We start from the raw sequence: 21,955 nt of genomic DNA on the forward strand, positions 1-21,955 counted from the left end.
TGGGGAGCTGGAAAGAGCCTATTTTGAACCCAAAGTAGACACTATCTAGGTCCTCCTTATATTCCCAGTGAGCAAGAAAAAGCAGATGTCTAATACTGACAGTGGTGCAAGAAATCTCATGGGGAACAAGGAGGGGCAGAAGAGAGGAAACAGAGCTCTGCCTCGCTTTCTTACCAGCCAATGGAGCTGAGTAATATGGAAGAAGTATTTGGAAACACAACACAACTTTTTAAGAGAGAGTAGCAGATGCCTCCACCAAGCACAAAGCATTTGGAAGCTGCCAGGAGTGCACTACATTGGGATGGAGAAGATATGGGTTTCTAGAACTCTCTCTGTACTCATCAGCTAGGGCATATCAGGATAATGAGGATAAGTATACATTCCTGTTTGTAAATTCACTTAATATTAATGAAAAATGAACACAAAAGAGATTCAAACACTTGCAAAGCAAATTACACTTTTTGCCAGCAAAAAATGTTCTTCAGTATTCACACAGCTCTACCACTAACAATCTTTCTTGCGATTTCTAGACCTTTAACATATCTGATATACATTGTATGTAACTGTTTATATCTGAATAGGTTTTAGTTGACTTTTTCACTTTGCCGGGGTTTCCGGTATGCTTTTCATGCTCTGCCTCACCCACTACAGACCTCTCAGGCCGGGGGTGGCCAACTTGTGGCTCCAGAGCCACATGCGGCTCTTCAGAAGTTAATATGCTGCTCCTTGTATAGGCACCGACACCGGGGCTGGAGCTACAGGCGCCAACTTTCCAATGTGCCGGGGGGTGCTCACTGCTCAACACCTGACTCTGCCCCCACTCCACCTCTTCATGCCCCCTCCCCTGAGCCTGCTGTGCCCTCACTCCTCCCCCCTCACCCCCCAGATCCTCCTGCATGCCACGAAACAGCTGATCGGGAGGTGCAAGGAGGGAGGAGGAGGTGCTGATCGGCAGGGCTGCCGGTGGGTGGGAAGCGCTGGGAGCAGGGGTGGGGGAGCTGATGAGGGGCTGCTAACATATTACTGTGGCTCTTTAGCAATGTACATTGCTAAATTTTGGCTCCTTCTCCGGCTCAGGCTGGCCTCCCCTGTCTCAGGCTGTCAAGTGAAAGCATTGTGAGCCCACAGGTATACTCATGCCAACATCCACAATTTTGAGATGCTGCATTTCTTCATTCTTTTTTTGAAATCAGCAAAAGTGGAAAGCATCTCACAGAAGAACTAAGCATCCTTCAGGAGCAGGACTTATCATAGAAGAAAACTAAGAAGGAAGAAGTGGGGCCGCTTAACACTGAGGATGGAGCGGAGGTTAAAGATAATCTAGGCATGGCCCAATATCTAAACAAATACTTTGCCTCAGTCTTTAATAAGGCTAAAGAGGATCTTGGGGATAATGGTAGCATGACAAATGGGAAGGAGGATATAGAGGTAGATATTACCATATCAGAGGTAGAAGCGAAACTGAAACAGCTTAATGGGACTAAATCGGGGGGCCCAGATAATCTTCATCCAAGAATATTAAAGGAATTGGCACCTGAAATTGCAAGCCCATTAGCAAGAATTTTTAATGAATCTGTAAACTCAGGAATAGTACCGAATGATTGGAGAATTGCTAATATAGTTCCTATTTTTAAGAAAGGAAAAAAAAGTGATCCGGGTAACTACAGGCCAGTTAGTTTGACATCTGTAGTATGCAAGGTCCTGGAAAAAATTTTGAAGGAGAAATTAGTTAAGGACATTGAAGTCAATGGTAAATGGGACAAAATACAACATGGTTTTACAAAAGGTAGATCGTGCCAAACCAATCTAATCTCCTTTTTTGAAAAAGTAACAGATTTTTTAGATAAAGGAAATGCAGTGGATCTAATTTACCTAGATTTCAGTAAGGCATTTGATACCGTGCCACATGGGGAATTATTAGTTAAATTGGAGAAGATGGGGATCAATATGAACATCAGAAGGTGGATAAGGAATTGGTTAAAGGGGAGACTGCAACGGGTCCTACTGAAAGGCGAACTGTCAGGTTGGAGGGAGGTTACCAGTGGAGTTCCTCAGGGATCGGTTTTGGGACCAATATTATTTAATCTTTTTGTTACTGACCTTGGCACAAAAAGTGGGAGTGTGCTAATAAAGTTTGCAGATGATACAAAGCTGGGAGGTATTGCCAATTCGGAGAAGGATCGGGATATTATACAGGAGGATCTGGATGACCTTGTAAACTGGAGTAATAGTAATAGGATGAAATTTAATAGTGAGAAGTGTAAGGTTATGCATTTAGGGATTAATAACAAGAATTTTAGTTATAAGCTGGGGACGCATCAATTAGAAGTAACGGAAGAGGAGAAGGACCTTGGAGTATTGGTTGATCATAGGATGACTATGAGCTGCCAATGTGATATGGCTGTGAAAAAAGCTAATGCGGTTTTGGGATGCATCAGGAGAGGCATTTCCAGTAGGGATAAGGAGGTTTTAGTACCGTTGTACAAGGCACTGGTGAGACCTCACCTAGAATACTGTGTGCAGTTCTGGTCTCCCATGTTTAAAAAGGATGAATTCAAACTGGAGCAGGTACAGAGAAGGGCTACTAGGATGATCCGAGGAATGGAAAACTTGTCTTATGAAAGGAGACTTAAGGAGCTGGGCTTGTTTAGCCTAACTAAAAGAAGGTTGAGGGGAGATATGATTGCTCTCTATAAATATATCAGAGGGATAAATATAGGAGAGGGAGAGGAATTATTTAAGCTCAGCACCAATGTGGACACAAGAACAAATGGGTATAAACTGGCCACCAGGAAGTTTAGACTTGAAATCAGACGAAGGTTTTTAACCATCAGAGGAGTGAAGTTTTGGAATAACCTTCCAAGGGAAGCAGTGGGGGCAAAAGATCTATCTGGTTTTAAGATTCTACTCGATAAGTTTATGGAGGAGATGGTATGATGGGATAATGGGATTTTGGTAAGTAACTGATCTTTAAATATTCAGGGTAAATAGGCCAAATCTCCTGAGATGGGATATTAGATGGATGGGATCTGAGTTACTATAGAAAATTCTTTCCTGGGTATCTGGCTGGTGAATCTTGCCCATATGCTCAGGGTTTAGCTGATTGCCATATTTGGGGTCGGGAAGGAATTTTCCTCCAGGGCAGATTGGAGAGGCCCTGGAGGTTTTTCGCCTTCCTCTGTAGCATGGGGCATGGTTGACTGGAGGGAGGCTTCTCTGCTCCCTCGAAGTTTTGAACCATGATTTGAGGACTTCAATAGCTCAGACATGGGTGAGGTTTTTCATAGGAGTGGTGGGTGACATTCTGTGGCCTGCGCTGTGCAGGAGGTCGGACTAGATGATCAGAGTGGTCCCTTCTGACCTTAGTATCTATGAATCTATGAATCATTGTTTCCCAATGATAACAAGTGGGAGTCTGGATGCACTGCCAGAGATATTGCCAATTGCCCTCTACAACAGCATGAGCATGCTCACAGCCAATGCAGAGCCAAACTGGCCCAATTTAGTAAATATTTCATGTAAAATCATTTTACAGATTTTGAAAATCCACTAAAATAATTTTTACAGTTAACATTTCCAGGTCTAGAGTATTTCTTACAGTGAAGCAACCAAACTTGGACAAGTACTGCAAAGAAGGGCACATTACTATTCACTATGATATAATTTAATATATTTTTCTGTCCCTCATAAATGCAACCAAATATCCTATTTGCTTTATTTTTAAAATATTTGTTATGTTGAGGAAAAACATAACACTCATCACTCATCTTCTGTTTTCAAACAGCAATTCCTGCCAGTATGCCAAAAATAATTTTTTGTATACAGTCTACCATGGTATTCCTCCAGCTCTTACTTTTACCACACTGCAACTGAAAGTATAAACCCAGGGTTCTTTGCACGTTATTTTTCCCAACGGTTAGCACCATTCCTATTCTGAAGGCACCTTGTTAACTAATAAATGCAAATCTTAAATTCAAAAACTATTTTCCCAGAATTTGTTCCCTTTTCCTTAAATTCATTATTTTCCTGTAGTTCCAGGGCTGAACATTATTTACTATATTATTTATACAGTGCCAAAAATTTGCATAGCATTTCACAAAACAAATCAAGATTGCAAGATCATTGAGGCAATGACTCAATCTAAGTTAAGTTAAAAAGAACAGGAGTTGATCACAAAAGCAGAAGGAAGTTGGAGTGTACATGTGGGTGTGCAGACAATGAAACCAAGCATTCACTTGGGTGAATACTGCCGACATCTCCTGGGTTACATGGGATTTTATTATGAAATATATATAAACCTATGGTTGATTTAAAAAAAACTTATAACAAGTGACTTTTGAGAAAAAGTCTGAAAGGAGCATAGGATTAAGGAATGACAGCATGTTATGAAATAAGTTCTGGGTGTAAAAGGAAATATGAAAGAAGGCACAAAGAGGACAGTCAAACAAGGAGCTTGGACTGAACAAAGAGGGCACCAGAGAGAGAAAGAAAACATGACCAGATGTAAGAAAAATTTAAGTTTTAGATGAGCTCAAAAGTGAAAATTAGAAGCCTGAGTGTCAGAGGGGAGAGCAACAGAGACAACGAGAGGATTCTGAACTGGGTTGAACTTGGACAATGGTGAGTTAAGCACATGATTTTCACAGCAGAGTTTTGAATAGATGATTGATGTCTATCATTGTGGTCAATGGGAAGAAGGCTGCTGTAGTTAAAGCATGAGATAATCAAGGCACGTATAAGGGTTTTGTGCTGTGAACAGTGAGGAATAAGTGGATTTAAAAACACTGTAGTGATGACCCCAACAAAATATAATGATCATAGTATGAGGAGAGGAGGGAGTTAAAATGACACCAAAATTCCTAATCTGTGGGTTGTCAACACTTACAGTGAAATTCAATGAGGGGTAGAAGCAGATCTGGTTTGCAAGGAAGAGTGCTAAACTGATAAACTCATAGTGGAGGAAGTCTGCACATGCAGCAACGCAATCAGAAGTTGGGGTTGGGTGGGATGAATCAGTCTGACAGACAAGGGGGCAAAGGAGCTGGGAAGAAAGGATGGAATTTTAGATGGAAATCATGAATTGGATGGAAGAGAGTGAAGAAAGAGAAGGAATGAGAGGCAGGGAGACAAGAAAGAAATGTCAATGGACTAGAGGTAAAAGGAATGAGAGCCAGAGATGGGGCAAGTGAGCAATACAGAGAAGGAGATAAAATGATCAGACAGAATTCAGCAGAAGGCAGATCAGTGACGGAGCAGTTCTTGTCAATGATATGGTCAAGGGAATGGCTTGTGTCTTGAGTAAAGAAATTGATCAAAGGCAGTAGGTCAGATGAGGGGGGTAATTAAAAAGAAATGTGAGTCAAGAGTGCCATTAACATGAAGTTCTAAGTTCCCAAGGTGCAGGGGATGACTTTTCACTTATAACATTTTTTAAAGGCACACTGAAATCTAGTCCAACATCATACAAGTTAAAAGCAGTTTCAGATATTATACCTGCATTTGAATTTTCCTGTCATTTTACATATTTTTTCCAATCACATTTACTTATTTTCTAAAATGCTTTTTCCCCCCTTTCTTTCTCCCTTTCTTTCTTTCTTTGTGAAAGACTTACATAAACACAGGGAACCAACAAACTAACTACATATGAGAGAGTGCAATCTCAGTAGGATTCCATTTGCATGGTTTCCATGATTATGCAAATGACAACTCCCCTGAACTGTTTCCATAACTTTGCCCTAAATTATCATTATGGTTTACAGATAACTTGCAATAGATGAAACAAGAGGAAAGATTACTAGAGTACCACTAGCAGATGTTCAGATTCAAGTTCAACTGTTTGCAAAAATCACAATTTTTTAAAAAAAATGTATAACATGGCTATATAGAAAAGGAAGAAAAGTTTCATCATGTCCACCATACTGCATTTGCACACTGAATAACTGTTCTGGATGATCAATACCCTGCTCAATCCAAGCTGCCTCCATTTGAAAACAGGGCAGAGTTTTTCTTTCTGTGAGGAATTTGCTGTTCACTTTGTTGATAAAATTACTCTGATTTGAACAGAGATGTCTGCATTCCCGGGTATAGGGCAATGTCTTGAAGGAACAAACAAAACAGTTTCTTTCATTGAATTTTTACCATGGACACTCAAGGTTCTGGAAGTGTTTAAAAAACTTTGAGTCACTAGCTGTGCACGGGGCCATGTCCCTCTTGGCTGGTAAAGGCTAACAGGGAGATAATTTGCCTGTTGGTGGTTAAAAAAAAAAATCTGTCAGATTCTTTGGCTGAATGTTTGGTGTCTGGTGTCCTCAAAGAGACGCTGGTAAGGCCTCTATTCAACAAATAACGACAAACTTTGCCAGTTACACAGTTTCCCTCCTTCCGTTTCAGTGGTCAAACAGGTATGCTATCTGCAGTCTTCAGATTTTCTTGATCTCAGTCAGTCTCATTTTAAAACAGGTTATGAGATATACACCAGTGGGGGCTTTGATCACGGATTTCTTCCTATCTATGGATGAAGACAATGCACCTCATGTTGATTTTGTTAAGATGACTGGTACCTTCAACACTGCTGGGCATGAGGTAGTATTGAGCTTTCTATGGTTCCTACCAGGAGTGGATAGAACTGTTCTGAAGTGGTTTTGCTAATTTTTATATACAAGGACTTGCACTGTGATTTAGGGAAAGCATTCATCCAATTCTAGGGCACTCTCATGAAGAGTTCTACACAGTTCTACTGTCTACCTTCTTGTTAAGATAAACTTGAAAACCAACCTGTGATGATGTGCAACTATGGAGAGACTTCATGAGCACCAATGAAGCTGCAACATGGTATCGAACATGGCCTTCTGTCTAAAAAGATTAGGGTCCACAAAAGGAAAAAGTCAGGTACTTCATCCCTCATCTCCTGGGTGAAGCCAGAATTTAGCAGCCATGAGTATATCCCTTTAATTGTAATTGCAGATGCAACAGACCGTCGTATCAAGACTGCCGACTTAGCCTCAAGGGAATGCTTTGTTAAGTCCAGACCTTTCTGAACCAGAGCCTTGAATATTTATTTGTTAGTCACTGGCAACATATCAATCACAGACAACATCTTATCCCATGGATGTAATCCTATTCAGCCACCACAGCTTAATAATTAGTTATGCAAATAGCCAAAACAGCTGAAAAGTACAATTTCCTGCCCAAATGGTCCAGTCTCCTGGATATCCTATCAGGAAATGCAGAATGAAAAGTCTTGTCAGCTCTTTGGTCTTTAACAAGTGAAACCATTCAGGAGCCTACCTGCTTTTCAAAGTTGCAGGGTCTATGCTATGCAGTATGTTATCTCACAGAGGTAAATTCTTGAAGTATGTGTTTTACACCGAATTGCCTTTTGTAAACAACTGATGGTCTGTGGAACACTGAAAATATTCTTGTGACCCAAGGACCTCTTGATACCAACTGGCAGAAGGCACAGGTGTACACAAGGATACAGGGTGTCCTGGGTTCACCACAAACATCAAGCAAGGTCTCTAAAGAAAGCCTGTGGCACACTGCATCATAATCACTGTGAGAGGTATGTAAACACAATATGTGAGGCGTTATATACACATGCTGAAAATTATATTCTCTAGACCTTGTAGTTGAAAAGACAGGTCAATCAAAAGCAGCGTCCCTTGAGACAAAATTCTACAAACAGGAGGTGAGAGACACTTATCTCCCTAGTCTAGACCACTGTATATTGTGTGTCTTCCAATAAAAGTCTATCAGCATACTGAGTCAAATGCTTGCTGAGACTTCGTAAGGAAATTAAAAGGAAGAGGTAAACAGCAGATAGGGAGGATAGCCCTGTTTTCAGGTGAAGATCAAAGTTCGGGTCTGCAATATCTGGAAGTGCAAAGAGATGTTCTGGTATCCTTCAGTCTGTAAAGACAGGCTACCAGCAGGTTAGATCTCAAAAAAAGGGAGATCTCAGCCATCTTGGTTGAAAATGTTGGCAAAAAGGACTTAGGGTAAGCTATCTTGTATGAGACCAGGAATGTCCTTGGGAGTTATATTTAAGCTTTAGAAAGAGTATTATAATTTTGTTTTCTATGTAACAATTTTGTTTCCAATATTCTCTCTTACTATCATTTGAATCTCTAATCTTTCATAATATATTTATAGTGAAAAACAAGAATAAGTGTATCTAAGCACTGTGCATTAAGTGGAGTGGTGATCCTGAGTTAAAATTAATAAACTGGTATGTACTATTCCTTTGGGAGTAGCAAATCTGAAAGTTCTGTATGTGTTCAGTGGAACAGGGGCTGGGCTCCCAAGAGGAATGCTCAGAGGACTTGGGGGTTGATGTGTGCCTACCATTAATCAGTACAAAGTGAGCAGGGCCTCCTGAAACCTGGAAGATAGGGCTTGTGCTAACAGAGGCTAGTAGAGTCAAGGAGTTGATCCACAGCAACCACAGACAAGACTTCCTCACACTAAGGACACATGGTTGCGAGGTACCTCACAATCTGGGCTACCCCTGGAAAGAATCATAGCTCTGTTTTAGCCACGCCAGAATATGGAAAGAAAGAACATTTTTTTCTTTTGTTCTTTCCTCAGAAACATAAAAAAGTCTGTATTCTTAATCCTACTACACATTTTTCACACAGTAGGATCCTACTACACATTTTTCAATTTAAGTCAATCCTTCTTCTGTGATACCATAATCATCATCTGGTGAAGATTAAGCAGTGAAAGCAGCTAGGCTCCTAAGAAACAAAAGCCTGATTTCCCTGCAAATGTACCTAGGAATGAAAAATTAGCAATATTCTATATACCTAAAATGGGGAATACTGCAGAAACTAGTAATGTTTTTCAAAATAGAAGAAAATTTTAGGTGTGACCACTATACATGTAATAAAGAAAGGATTATTTCAGTTATTCTATTGTAGATGATACTGGAGTTTTATTATATTTCAGATGATTTAGCTATATTTGTAAACACACAACATTTCATAAATTTGAAAATATGATTATTGGTAGGTAAAAGTTTCCCAACAGACATAATACAGCAATAGTAACAATAATCCAACATATTGTTCATTCTTCAAAACAGTTTTGATCACCCAAATAATATACACTGAAATTAAATGAAAAATAAAACAGTTTATATTGTATAGAAAAAAGTATTCTAAATCATACCTCAGGAGCTAGGTATTCTGGTGTACCACAGAATGTTTTCATAGTAGCTGCATCTGTGATTCCTTCTTTGCAAAGTCCAAAATCTGTAATTTTTATGTGGCCATCTTTATCCAACATTAGATTTTCTAACTGCATGTTAGAAAAAGCACACACAATTATAGTCCTTAAGTATTTCTTAACAGGCTAATATACTACATGTCAATGAAAAAAACATAACTAAGCTATATCTGCTAGGTAACAAATTGTACGATAGTTTACTACGGTGCCATCAAGAGCATGACTGTAGGCTCTACCAATAGACACCATAAGAGTTTGCTCAATATACTTCTTTCCCACAGAACAAAAGCAAAAAACACTTTCTAAAAATTTCCAAGACTTGCATAATTTCCAGAGGACCTATTGCAATCAATCATCAGAGAATTTTTTTTTTGGCAAAATTTTATAGCTTTCCTCTATCTGTGCATTACCTGCAGCTCAGGCTCATGGAAATGACCTTCAATTGCTACATTTTACTTACATTCTATTTTCAAATATTTAAGGAACCAGAATGAAAACTGGTACAATTCTTACTGGGAATTATCCCAGAATAACGACTAACACTAGTTCTCCAAAAGCTTCTTCTGTGTGCATAGAATTTGTTTGGACATTAAAAATAATTCAACACATATATACTGCAAACAAGCAAAACATTGTTCTGAACTAATTTTCTGAATAGGAAACCTTAAATTTTCTCAGTAGAAAATGTGTTTATGAAAATGCTGATTCAACACTTGTGAACTACATGACTTCACGTCAAATAATGAATCTCTATCATTCTCCAAGGAGATAGTAATCAGGGCCTCATGTATTCTGTGATTCCACAACTAGAGAAGAATGGTGCATTAGAATTTTATCTTTCTTTTTTAATAATGTTTCTAGTCCTTGTGGTCTAATGTGTAGCATTTTAACTAGACACAACCTTCCCCTCCTCCCCCCCCCCACACTAACACTGCTTTTCTCAAAACTGTGCAACTTTATAATTACTTTGAGTTTGTCCCAATAGTCTTTGCAAAAACAAAAATTTGATTACTTGTGTTGTTTTGGCTTTTTTACCTTGAGATCACGGTACACAATCTTCCCAGAATGCAGATAGTCCAAAGCAGAGACAATTTCTGCACCATAGAAGCGTGTGCGGTCCTCAGAGAACACCCGCTCTCTCGACAAATGGAAAAACAGCTGCAGGGTAAACAGCAGGGACAGGATTGTAATAATTACTGATTTAGTGGGGGAAATTAACACAAACATAAAACACCTCTCATCACCATATTGTGATGATAGATAGTGTACTCTCAGTGGACACTCAGCACTCTTAGACAGCAGCTGGCTTATCTTTTCCAGGTTTCCAAGGGGGGAAGGCGAGCTGTTAAATCAGCATTTTAATCAATATACCAATCTTGTTTAAGGCATTCTGCTTGCTACCCATTTAACCTTCCGTTACCAGAGGAAAAAAGTATGCAACAGCATCATCCTGTACTTTTCCCCTCTATCTCCTCCTCCCAAATTTTATTTTTAGCTGTTGAGACATATCATTTAGACACCTAAACACAGATATTACTGTAAGATTTTTCTTCCTGTTAATTGCCTGACTTACCTCTGAACTGAGAAAATGTCTAGTCCTTAGCTGGATCGTCACCAAACAAATGAAGTATGACATTATGCAACCACAACATATTACAGTATTTTACAAACCATAAAACAACTATCTGGTATTTTTGTAAAAGCAACCCTATACATTTGTGGTATAATTTTGGTACATAAACTATACATTTACTCGATTTGATACTCTTCTTCTGTCCCCCTTTCAGCACTTCATAATTAAAATTTTACTCTGTAGACATTTCTTAAACTGAAAGTATTTAGTGAAAAAAAGTAGTCATTAAATGATACACATTATAAAACACAAAGAAAAAGTGTGGCATGAATCTTAAGTTCTGTAGCTGAATTAACCTCTTATGAACTAGTACAAAATAATAAAACAACTCCAACTCCCCGTCCTCACCCCCCGAAAAAAACTAATACCAGAGTTAAACTGCAGAATATGATTATTCATTCCATTCACTAGATATATCCCTTTTCTACTTTAGAAATGTGGACAGATTCTTTAAACACAACCAATCTTCAAAATCCATTAGTTTCCATCTACAGACTAGTTTGCTATTCTATATAAGACAGCTCATGTGACTTGATATAGATGGGCACCCTCTTTTCTCCCCATAAATTATATTAAAAATATTAAAGGAATAATGAATAGCAGTCCTAAAAATATGGAAACCTTCGCTGTTTGGAAACCATGTACTGGACAAGAAAAAATCTACAGTAAAACTATATAGTGTTTTCATGCAGTGCTAAAAGAGAAGAAATCATTCCAAAACATAGGTTAAACATAAAAGAAACGCATAGTAATAGATTTAACTTACATATTACCAAAAGGTAGCTAAACAAAGTTTGAAATAATAAACATTAATACAGTGCTGGATATGAAAATTAAATTACTTTTTAAATGTTTTTTGCAGTTATTTCAAGCTTGTAGACACTTCAAAATATAAATTATACATTAAGCATCAATACAATATTTTGGTCAACAACTTCCCTGCACTTATACTTTAACATCATTTTTAGTTGCAACCTGAAAAAACATGTATATTAAGACAGTATAACAGTCTATATTTGTTGGTCCAGGTGCCTCATGGAAAATTTAGAAAACAGAGGTAGATACAATTCTGGATCACAAACATTACCTCATTTTCTGTGTAACCTCCACCATTTTGTAAAAAAAATTATATATATTTTCATGAACACTGAAACTTTGTTTCCTAAGTATCTAATATGCTCCTGCTGCTTATTTCCTGCCTCACATAGCAATCTCCTATGACATCACAATTACTGGCAGTGGGGAAAATATTAGAAACTGATAATACTGGCATATCAGATACGGAGTAAAGAAAGAATTTATGAGCTAAGGAACAGAGACTGTTTTCATATAATGTCCCTAATATTATAAAACAAGGGAGGAAAAATAAAATATAATTTATACAGTATTAGAATAGTTTCTAAACAGAATTGTTTATCAAAGGTTTTCATGCAATGTTCACCAAATGCATGGTAAAACTGAAATTTTCTCAAATAATGTTAAAATCAATAGCGAGATACACGCAAGTATTATATCTTACTCGTGCTCTTCTTGTTTCACAGAAGAGTAAAACTCCTCAGAACATTCTGGAACCTCAGGGGTTCAGCAATGTCAGAGCAGATAACAAAAATAGGTATGCTATGATTCTCAAACACTGAAAATAGAAAAGGTAGGGATTTGAGCCAGCAGGAGTTGATAATCTACCTTGACAAAGCTTTTGATTATTTAGAGTTTGGTTTGATTTTTTTTAAGTCCCTTATTGTAATTCTTATTCAAAATATCACATCCAAGATAAGACCAAATTAATAGGGCTAGAAACTACTTGCAATAGGCCCATGGTTGCCACAAAAGACATGAGATCCCGAGTGAAGCTAATTCCAATATCAGGTCTGACAAGAGCTCAGTACACTCAGGTAGCAGTTCTAACAACTAGCAGCCTAATCTGTACCAAAAGGTCCCATATTCACTTTATCCAAGGAGGCAAAAGGTAGACACATTAAGTGAATCCATCTTTAAGAATCTCCTTCATCTGAGGTTAGATAGAAAAAGACCAGTGATACCTTCTCTCTGGTACTTTCTAGACTCACAAAGGATCAAATATCCAACCAGGCACAGTTGAGTCAATAAAGGATCACTCAGACAGGCTTCAGAAATACATGCAAGGCCTGACATCCTCCTTCATGATTAAATGAGGTCTTATTAGCTATCAATTACACTTTAAGCAATAGAAGCTTGTAGTTAAAATCACTGTTTGCCATTGACCCACACCCCTAAAAGAAGGCCTCAGAAAAAGTTAAGTGGCCAGCAGGTCTGGTAACAAGTGTCAACCTCCTGGTCTACTAGTAAAAAAAAAGAATTTTCCCCCTACATAGTGTCATTATTTATTTGTACAACTGTAGCGCTTAGGAGCCCCAGACGTAAACCAGGACCCCACTGTGACAGGTGCTGAACAAAGAACAAAAACACAGTCCCTGTCCCAAAGAGTTTACAATCTATGTATAACACAAGAAACAATAGATGGATACAAAACAGATGGGGGACTAAAAAGGAACAATGAGACTATATTGTTCAGCAAGGTAAGCAGTGGTCTCAGCACACCAGCGGCCTAACTGTTGTCAAGTTTGCCTTTCTTACCCTCGCTAGTCAATTCAGGAATACAAGATTTTCATCTAAATAATGTTAAAATTCAGGCTTACATCTCCTTTTTCCTTCCAAAAGCACAGTTAATTGTATAATAATTTATAATATAAATAAGATACAAGAGAAACCACCAATGTTTGGAAAAAAGTACCCTAAACTTATTCAGTAACTGACTTGCAGATTTTCTTGAAAATCCTTTAAAATGACTCTTTGTTATAATCTAATTGAAATAGATCAATTCATCTGACCAAAAAAATAGGGCAGGCCTTCTAGCCGAGTTGGTGTCCCCACATTCTTCCTTCTTCCATAACGCTAGATGGATAGATAATTCAAAATGAATAATTTGCCTAACTTCACATCTTCCTCTTTGTGATCGTCTGTGAGGGAACGGTGATTTTTATCAGATTAATTTATTAATCTCTGAAAGACTTCTGCAGATAGTTCTTGGTTTGTACATGGTCCCTAAGCACTCTGTTACAAATATTCAAAATATGGACAATTTTGATCATTTACATAATCTTGGAAACAAATGTATGTTTCTGTGCCCAGAAGAGATGAACATAGCTAAGAACTGAATTTCTACTGCAAATATGTTAATGTGCTGCAAACATTCTGCAAAATACATTTAAAACTGGAAATGTAGGTAACATTCCTATAGTAAACTCATTTACTAGAATGACAAAAATGTAAAGCCAACATGTATATATATACACCCACACACACTATACAAGCACAATCAAATTTTTATTAAAAAATTTGAGCAAATAGTCAAAGAAAAAATATGCTGTGTCCACCCAGCTCTTGGTGGCACTTTAAGTTTGGCAAATAAAGATCATGACGTTCTTAAATATTGTCAAAAATATATCCATATGCTGTGATCAGAGATGACTTACTACAATGAAATATTATCTTCATTCATTGCTTCTCCATATGTTGTTAAAAGTTTAAGGTGTATTTTGAATACAGCTAAAAAGTTTCACAGTAGATTTAATACAAGTCTCAATTTCTATCATGATCATAAAATTAAAATACAACAGAACAAGTATTCTGAAGATGGCTAATCAAGCCATGAGAAACAATAACCTGTGTAACAGTGCTGATTATTATACCCTCAAGTGCACAGGGAGATACAAAGCGAAGCATTTGGAGGGCGCATTAATAAGTATTTCTGCACTCTCTGAACTGTATTAGTGGAAATATAAAATTTAAATTAATTGGGTCTGATACGCAGGTCCACTCCAGCAGTGGAAAGCAACAGATAACTAGATGAGCCTACCTAAAGGGAATCTCCAGATGGCAAAAAGCCAGTATAGAGGTTCACCTTCTTCCCTGCCCCAATATAAGGGAAGATCCCAGAAGAAGGGGAGTGGGACAAGGATGTTCCTATTTTGGGCTGCAAGAATGGTCCCCAAGGTATAACTTAGATCACCTTTGAGGCTGTTCTAAATTATGCCTGGAACTGGACCAACCATTGTAAAGCCAACTTTATCCTCTATCCTGATAGGAGTGCTCAGCATCTCTGTACGTAGCCAAGGATCTAGCCAATTTACTTTTAATTTTTAAATTAAAACATTCTTAAACTATGTACATTACAGATCATAATTAATTTTGAAAATCATGTGATCAACTAACCCATTAGATATAAATGCACAATTCAGAACATTGTTTCAAGTAGGTGGCCTCACCCCAGTACTAAACAAAAACAGAAATAAGCCACACTTGAAATGTATAAAAATCCATTATAATTTTAAGACTTTTACGTCCACTTTTCTTTCTATGATTTCTAGGAAGGTTTTGTTTCTATTCCCCCTTTCCAAATTTCCCTAGGCTACCCGCCTAGTTTTTACTTGTCTGCATCACCTTTCAGTTTCCCCACCTGCACCTCAGCCTAGCACCCCTATATCTTACAGCAGGGGTGGGCAAACTTACATCGGGGTTGCAAAACAGTATGGAGGGCCAGGCAGGGAAGGCTGTGCCTCCCCAAACAGCCTAGCCCGTCCCCTGACTGCCCCCCTCAGAACCCCCGACCCATCCTACCCCCCTGCTCCTTGTCCCCTGACCACCCCCTCCCAGAACCCCCCACCCCAACCGCCCCCCAGACCCCACCCCTATCCAACCCCCCCTGCTCCCTGTCCCCGGATTCCCCCGACCCCTGTCCACACCCCTGCCCCCTCAAAGGCCCCCCAGGAATCCCACACCTATCCAACCCCTCTCCCTGCTCCCTGTCCCCTGACTGCCCCCCGGGATCCTCTGGCCTTTATCCAACCACCTCCTCCTCCCTGTCCTCTGACTGCCCCGACCCCTACCCACACTCCTGCCCCTAACCACCTCCCTGGACCCTACCCCCTTTCTAACCCCCATGCTCCCTGTCCCCTAACTGCCCCCCGGGACCCTTATCCAAGCCCCCCAACACCCTCCCCCCACTCCCTGCCCCCTTACCATGCCACTCAGAGCGGCAGGACTGGCTTATTGGAAAGACTGGGAGGTGGACGGGCGCTAGCCACGCTGCCCATGCAGCAGCGTAACTACAGGAGAGGGGTGACAGCAGGGGAGGGGCTGGGGGCTAGCCTCCCTGGCCGGGAGTTCAAGGGCCAGGCAGGACGGGCCCGTGGGCCGTAGTTTGCCCACCTCTATCTTACAGCATGGCATCTGAACATGTGTTGTTGATAGAGCAGACCTGCTCCTCTCCAGTTACAGAAATTCTTATAAGCACCAGAAAAGAATGAACAAGGCAAACCTACCTGGAAAAATGGACAAGGTTTTCCTACTGGTGTCATCAAAAAAATCAATGGTACCAAAGCATTCTTTGATCCCTCAAGTACTCAACTACTTATTTAAACTAGGAGATCTGGGAGTAGATAATGTTTTGAGTTGGGATACTGACAGGTTCAGCAGACCTCTGAATCAAAATTGTCTGGACCATATTGGAACTATGAGGATTAGCTTGGCCGAGTCCTTTTTGAGTTTGCAGAGCACTCTGAGAATCAGAAGAGTTAGGGAATAAGCATATAACAGGTCTCCAGAATGCTGGGCTCATTCTACCTCTTGAGCAAAATCTTGGACACTTCTTGTTATAGTGAGTGCTGAAGAGGTCCATCTTCAGATTTTCCCAGTCCATAAAGATGTCCTCCGGTATCTTGTCTTTAATCTCCCACTTATAATTTGTGAGGAAGTGTCTGCTGGGGTTGTCCACAAAAGTGTTCCGCTGTCTAGGTAAGTGTACTGCCACCAGGGATAGCCAATGTTTCATGCACCAATTCCTGGCAGAATGGGAAAGATCTGGCTCCACCCTCTTTGTTGATATAAAACTTGGTGGTCATGTTGTCAGACATGATTTGCAGTGACTGCCCTTCTATTAGGGCAGCCTTCCCTACAGCTCTGAGCTATAGGAAACGGATATGTATTCTCTTTTCCCTTGGGGACCATAGACCCTGTATCTTTAATTTGTCCAAGTGGGATCCCGTCCTAACAAGGATGTGTTGGTGTTCATGATATTGGATGACAAGGACACCCAGAAGGGGACAACTCTGCAGCCATTCATTGGGTTTTTTCCCCACCATATCGGTGAAGACAGAACCCAGGTTGGGATAACACAAGGCATATCCAGGTGATGTTTCGAGGATGTGTAAACCAGCTTGAACCAAACAAGCACTCAGTGGAAGTGAAGTCTGGCAGTGTAACAAAAATGTAAAAGGACATGTGTCCGAGAAGTGTAGAGATATAACCTTAGATTGGTACATGGGGTTCCCTCCCATTGGAGAATTAGGGCGGACAGGTTCTTGAATCTGTCCTGAGGTAGGTAGGTCCTGGATGTGGAGGAGTCTAGGATTGGACCAATGAATTAAATCCTCTGACCCTGAGCTAATGTTGATTTCTGTTTGTTGACTTTTAGGCCAAAAATCTGAAAGATTAGGCCAAAAATCTGAAAATCTGAAGGCTTCAGAGGCCTGTTGAGATTTCCCCCATATGAGCCAATTGTCCAGGTAAGGATACATGTTGATGTTGCATCTTCTCAGAAAAGTTGCCACGACCGATAGCAACTTTGTAAATACACTTGGTATCATGGAGAGTGCAAAGGACAACACTCAATACTGATAGTGGTCCTGGCCCGCTGTAAACCTTAAGTACTTCTTGTGAGGCATAATGATGGTGATGTGAAAGGATACATCCCAAAAGGTCAAGAGAAGCAAACCAGTCTCCGGAGTCCAGAGTCAGGATAATTGATGCGACAGTGACCACTCTGAACTTCAACTTGTGAATGTGTTGAGGATTCAAGGATCAAAGATGGATTCCTTTTTCTTTAGAAAAAGGAAATAGTTGCTGTAAAAGCCTTTCCCCCTGCATTGCGTAGTCTATCACTCCGAGAGAGAGGAGCATGAGGATCTTTTGATGTAAAAGATTCTCTTAAGAAGTGTCCATGAAAAGGGATGGGGAAGGGGAGTTGGGTGCAGTAACCATCGAAATCTGATGGAGTGCCCATGTGTTAGTGTCTCCATGGCCCTTTGGTTTGTAGTGATAAGGGACCAAAGGTGCCTGGAGTGAGCTAAACGATTTATGAAGGGAAGGACTGAAACATCAGGAGTCACACACGAGATATGTCTCGACCATCCCATCAAATCGAGTATTTCTAGGACTCTGAGGCTTGGTTGGTGTGAGAGGAAGCAGTGGTTGGTTTCCTCCTGTGGAAGCACTGATGTTTCCTAGGTGGTCCCAATATCCTCTGGTGATAGAAGGATGGCACAATTGTCTCTGTGAAGTATAAGGCTGTTTGATATATCTTCTCTTAGGAGCTGGTGTGTACACTCTGACAGAACGTGAGGTGGCTTGTGAGTCCTTCAACATATGGAGTGCCCCATCCATCTTGGAACCGAATAATTCAGCCCCTTCAAAGGACAGATCCTCCATCTTTGTTTGGACTTCTCTGGGGAACCTCAGTCCCAGAAGCCAAGATGCCTGTCGCATAATGACTGCCATTGCCATAGATGTGGCAACCTATTCACCACATCACGTGCTGTTTGCAGACTTGTCCTGGATACTAGCTGGCCCTCGATGACTAGCAATATAAATTCCTCAGGACTTTCATTTGGCAAGTTACTACAAAGGCAAACAGTCTCTAACGTATTTGGAACTCATACCTGGCCAATATGGCCTGGTAATTGGACACATGGAACTGTAGGCTTGCCGAGGAGTAAAGCTTTTCAAAACACATAAATCAATCTCTCTGGCTCTCTCTCCTTTGGTATGGGCCTGAATTGTTTTACCGTTTCATTTGCCACTGTAACTACAAGGGAGGATGGCACAAGATGTATGTAAAAGAATTCCACACCTTAGGAGGCACATGGTATTTACAATATGCCATACAAAAGATAGGGGATGCTGAAACAGACATCTGCCACAGAGTATTGGCAGGGTCCATAATAGCCTTGTTGACAGGGAGAGGGCTATTTTTACCATTGAGATGCTTAGAGTATGTTCACTAACTTGTGTGTCTGCTCCTGTACCTCGTCAACAGGGATTTGGTGGGCCCCAGTCACCCTTTGTAATAGGTCTTGGAAACCCTTGCAATCATCCAACTCTGGGGTCATTTGTGGCATTACAGCATCGTCAGGGATAGGGAGGATGGAGTTGCCCAGACTGGGAGGTTGCCCTCTAGGCCTGTTCTTTCATTTCTTCCTCCTCTACCTGTGATTGGAGCAGAGCCACGAGTGATGGTTGGGAGGTCTGTAGAGCCAATATTGTGTGTGAAATAACCTTCTGGCAGTGCTGTTTGTTGCCTCTGGCTAAAGTCGCTCTGAGCAGACCAGGATCCCCAGCAGGACCTTGGGGCATTGGCAGATAACAGCCGGCACCAAGGGGTAAGGAACCATGAGTCATGGTTTTGAGGCTTCCTGTAGCTCTCTTGTGAAGAGTGCTGGACGCTCTATATGACGTTGAGTAAAGATACTATTGGTATGGATCTTCCTCACTCTCCAACTCTAAAAGATGCCAAGAATAATGCAAAACTGAGCTTCAGCGGCCAAGCTGTGTTCCTTGATATATTAGGGACTGACAGTGCCACACTTGTGCATAGAATGGGTGCCCCAGCATTGCTAAAGTTGACAACAAGGAAGACTGCAATTTCAGATGTATCTGCGGCTCTATGGTGCTGTAAGATGAAGTAGTGTGAACAGATGGGCTGAAACCATATTTTCTTGGGGTGACATTACAATGTCGGCATGGTCAAGGAGGGAACCTTAGTGTGCAGCCCTGGTTGACTTGGCTCCAGGGCCAGGAGGATTGGCATTGGGGCCATAGAGACAGATGGCACCAGGGTTAGGCAGAGGTCTTTCCCAAAGGAGTGGATTTGGTGCCAGACACTTCAGTTCTATTTGGTTGGAATTGGCATGAGTGTGAAATTCAGTGGGAACCATTCTAAGCCAAGCAGTATTAGAGGATTTTTGGTGCCACAAGGAGGTATTCCTCTTAAAGGAAGCCTAGGTAAGTGACTTACCTATGGGGCTCCTGGTCCTTTGCAGTCTATCTGAGGAGGATGCCGTCTTTATAACTGTGCTCTGAGCTGCCACCACCAGGGCTCTTTAAGGCAGAGACCCTACACTTGCTCTCTTGGGCTCCAAAGGTCCCTTTACGGGTGGGAGAGGTTGGGCCCTAACAAGCCCAGTTGAGAAGTGGGTCTCATGGACTCAGTCATCAGGAAGACTTGAAGGCAAGCCCCTCTCTCTCTCTCTGTCCTTCGTGGCACAAGAACTGAAGGACTTACAAACTGCATATTTGCTGGGAAAGTGTGAATCTCTAGCATGAGGAGCAGTGCTTGAATCCAGGAGAACCAGATGACACCATACCAGTAACAAGTAAAAATCTAAGACACAAACGATTACAACAATCAAATAACTATGTCTATAGACTAACTAAACTATAAAACCATTAAAGCTAAGAACTAATATAGAAAGGCTGTCAGTCTCTCAGACAGTCAGGGCTCTGTCTCCAATCTTTTAGGCAGAGACACTGAATGGCTGTGTAGTGGGGCGGCTGCCCCACACAGGCAGAAGAAGGGTTAACGCAGCCTTGGGGAGGCTGTGCAGAACCCAAACAATCAGAAGAGGGCTTATTGAGGCAGCCAATAGGGAGAAGGCTTAGGAGAGAAGCTAATCAGGGCCAGGCTGGCCCATTTGAAAAGGGCTGCTAAGCAAAACAGGAGCAGTCTCTCCCTAGAGGCCAAGGAAGGAGGACTGACTGCCTTGTAGGAGGGCTAAGAGAGACAGCCCCACGGACACAGCAGGGATGGGCAGAGTCAGGGGAGGAAGAGGGAGCCCCAGCCTGCCGGCTGCCAGACTGAGGCCTTGATTCCAGGGCAGAGAAGGTGCTCGAGCTGCAGGGAAGTGGCCCAAGGAAACAGATGGCGAAGCAGGAGCAATATGTGGCTCCCAGCTATGGGGTCCCAGGGCTGGGATTCGAATTAGCGGACAGACCTGGGTCCCCCCTTCCATCCCTCCCACTTGCCACCGAGGGGAGCGGCCAATGCATGGAATGTGGCAAGTGCCTAGACCAGAGACTGCAGTTTGCCACCGAGGCAAGTTGCTGGACTGAGGGCTGTCAGGTCCCCCAGAAGCGGGGAGAGAACCGGAGGGCTGTGTCCAGAAGAGGATGCCGCGGCCTGGGGAGCAACATGGGTCCTAGAAGTGTAGGCAAGAGTGACGAAATGAATGCTAATTCCCAGGATAGCCAGTAGGAGGCACAGCGGTGGCGAGTCCTGCCCCTTACATGCAGCCAGTGCACTTCACCTTTATATGCCCTCAGCACATCTCAAAAGGGCTGAGGGGCGCATATTCACTATCAGTACAATGTGCGTATGACTAATCACTGAAAAAAGAATGTGGAATTATTTGATATTTTAATTTTATGCTCCCTCAAGCTATATTCTGCACCTCTGGAAATAAGTAATGTTTGTTTTAGATTGTAAGCAATCTGAGGCAGGGATTGTCATTTGCAACATGTAGAGATGGTTGAAAATGGGATAAAACCAGCAGCTCAAAAATAAAAGCAGCAACCATATACAGTTGTTTTTTTCCCTGGTTAAGGTGTAATTCCTCTCAAGTCTTGCCTAGAAACATTAATATCACCTGCTCTGATAAGGCAGAACCAAGTGGTTTGCTGTATCTGCTGAACCAAAATAAGAGCTATGAGAAAAAAGAGAAAAAATGCAAAATAGGACAGAAATACTGTAAGGTTTAATGTTGAGAAAACCACCTGGTTAGTTTTAAAATCTGATTTTATTGAGTTACAAATACATAGGTAACAACCAATTAATGTCTTATATTGAAGTTTAAATCTGAAAATATACTGAAACTATAAAAATTGAGAAATTAATAGGCATATTCAGAGTATTCTCCAGAAGAAGTTACATAGCATAATCTTTGCATTGTGGCAAATTTCTGAGCTTTACTGCCAAATGATAAAAATTAGAGATAGGAAGCATCTATT

The 21,955-nt window shown here is 41.0% G+C and overlaps 1 protein-coding gene across 7 annotated transcripts in view; it reads right to left on the reverse strand.

Moving 5' to 3' along the window:
* AKT3 (AKT serine/threonine kinase 3) overlaps positions 1 to 21,955 on the reverse strand; it is a 281,463-nt gene that overhangs the window by 66,184 nt on the left and 193,324 nt on the right. For all 7 annotated transcript variants that reach the window (XM_043511466.1, XM_038396391.2, XM_043511467.1 and 4 more), the window contains exons 9-10: positions 10,261 to 10,383; positions 9,169 to 9,297 (exon numbers count right to left, since the gene is read on the reverse strand). In XM_043511466.1, the coding sequence (XP_043367401.1) occupies positions 9,169 to 9,297; positions 10,261 to 10,383 (252 nt within the window). The remainder of the gene's footprint in view (positions 1 to 9,168; positions 9,298 to 10,260; positions 10,384 to 21,955) is intronic.

The sequence above is a fragment of the Dermochelys coriacea genome, chromosome 3 (genome assembly GCF_009764565.3).
Source record: "Dermochelys coriacea isolate rDerCor1 chromosome 3, rDerCor1.pri.v4, whole genome shotgun sequence".
NCBI classification, from domain to species: Eukaryota; Metazoa; Chordata; order Testudines; family Dermochelyidae; genus Dermochelys; species Dermochelys coriacea.